Source organism: Tupaia chinensis, unplaced genomic scaffold, assembly GCF_000334495.1.
Source record: "Tupaia chinensis unplaced genomic scaffold, TupChi_1.0 Scaffold000494_1, whole genome shotgun sequence".
In the NCBI taxonomy this organism is placed as follows: domain Eukaryota; kingdom Metazoa; phylum Chordata; class Mammalia; order Scandentia; family Tupaiidae; genus Tupaia; species Tupaia belangeri.
Window position 1 is genome coordinate 2,401,240 of NW_006160006.1, and position 1,863 is coordinate 2,403,102.

The following is a 1,863-nucleotide window of genomic DNA, read 5'->3' on the forward strand; positions in this document are numbered from 1 at the left end:
TAGGGCGCGTGCGCTCGCCAGACAGACAGAGAGAGACATAGAGACAGAAAGCGAGAAATCACCCCCCAGGGGGGATGGTCACGCCGCAGTCCCTTCTCCTCCATTCTCCTCTCGGGATCTTGGGCACGCACACGCGCCCGGCGTGAGTTTTAAGCCACCGGGTCCGGGACACGAACCGCGGTCGACTACGTGGGAGTCCAGCGACATAGCCATTACGCTAACTGCTGGTTCCCGTAGGTTTGCTTTTGAAGTCCCCACAAGGAGGAGCTCAGCAGCCACATGAACAATTGAGATGAAAGGAATAAAGAGAACTGACTGAACCCATCAGAGAGCTTGCAGACACCATCCGCAGCGGGGTGGTGCGCAGCTAAATGCCTCGTCCGCCGACTTCCCTGTCTGTCGGCTCATGAAGACAGAGTAGCGGGGGAGACTAGATGAGACCGAGGCTCCCAGCTCCGTAGTGTGTGTTGTCTTAAGTTGTTTGGAGGCCCAAGAACAGAATTCTCCGAGTTTATCTTGTTTTCCCTCCCTCCCTTTCTCAGTTTAAATATTTTTCCCTCGCCGAGTATAACGAGCTGTACATAGTGTGACCGAGGGGGTGGAGTACTGTCCACCTGGCGTTGCCCTGCCTGCTCCTCCAGGGCTTTATGTTCTGCAGTGCGTGAGTTGCTTCCCTGCAGGCCCAGCCCTGGGCCATGGCATGCTTTGTCATGCCAGGGAAACACGAACCTCTTTTCCTGCCTGATTTCTCCTCTCCTTCTCTCCTCAAAGTTGCTGAAAGGTGAAATCCTCCTGCTGCCCGAGCTTTCTTTCATGACTGGGATCCCAGAGAAGATGAAGAAGGACTTCAGAGCCATGAAGGTTAGAGTCCTGCCAGCTTTGGCAGGAAGTGCTGCATTGAGTGGAGACCTTCGGGTAGCAGCGTGAGTTAGAGCCAGGTCAGGGCCTGCCCGTGACGTTGACGCGCATTGCTACCTGGGCCGATCCACTCTTCAGGGAGGTTTTGCTCTCTGTAAGACGTGACCCCGGGACTCTTACCACACGCGATGTGAGGAACATGTCAACCTTCATTTAGAAGGTTGTCAGAATAGAAGAGGGACTGATTATATAGTGAAAATAAACATTCTCACCAGTCAGCTGGATGATTTTAAGCTGGTCATACAACCATAAATGAGGTTCTTTGAGAGCACTAAATTATTGTTTCTGTAAACCTTTAGTTTGTTTGAAAGTGTGGAGGGGATAATAAAGCAAAAAGTCAAACAAGTCAGAAGTTGTAGCTAGAAGTTTATCTTGGGGGCTGGAAGGGAGGCGTGGTGGTTCAGCCTCTGGATTCCCACGTGGCAGACTGTGGTTCAAGTCCTGAACCTGGCGGTTTGCTTTCTCACTTTTCTCTCTCTCTCTGTGTCTCTTTCTGGTTAATTAATAATAATAGAGGACGGCAGGTGGCGTGGTGGTTAAGGGTGCTGGATTCCCATATAACCCACTGTGGTTCGAGTCCCAGACCTGGCAGCTTGCTTTCTCACTTTCCCTTTCTCTGTTTCACTCTGTCCTTCTCTGATTAAATTAAAATAAACAAAGTTAAAATAATTCTAAAACATAAATACAAATTAATAATAAAATTAAATAATTCTCTTTTTTTTTTTTTTGAGAGTTTTTTTGTTATGGGGGTGTACATTCACCAGAGAGACAGAAAGCCAGAAAGTGAGAAATCATCCCTCAAGGGACATGGCTACACTGCAGTTCCCTCTCCTCTAGTCACCTCCCGGGATTTGGGGCATACGCACACACACACACACACCTGATGTGAATTTTTTTTTTTTTTTTTTGGGGGGGTTTTTTTTTCTTTAGGGGGGGGTGGCCCCC

The 1,863-nt window shown here is 49.1% G+C and overlaps 1 protein-coding gene across 3 annotated transcripts in view; it reads left to right on the plus strand.

The window, feature by feature from the left end:
- PIWIL2 (piwi like RNA-mediated gene silencing 2) overlaps nucleotides 1-1,863 on the plus strand; it is a 52,048-nt gene that overhangs the window by 18,093 nt on the left and 32,092 nt on the right. For all 3 annotated transcript variants that reach the window (XM_027774937.1, XM_027774938.1, XM_006156457.2), the window contains one exon: nucleotides 772-861. In XM_027774937.1, coding sequence (XP_027630738.1) covers nucleotides 772-861 — 90 coding nt within the window. The remainder of the gene's footprint in view (nucleotides 1-771; nucleotides 862-1,863) is intronic.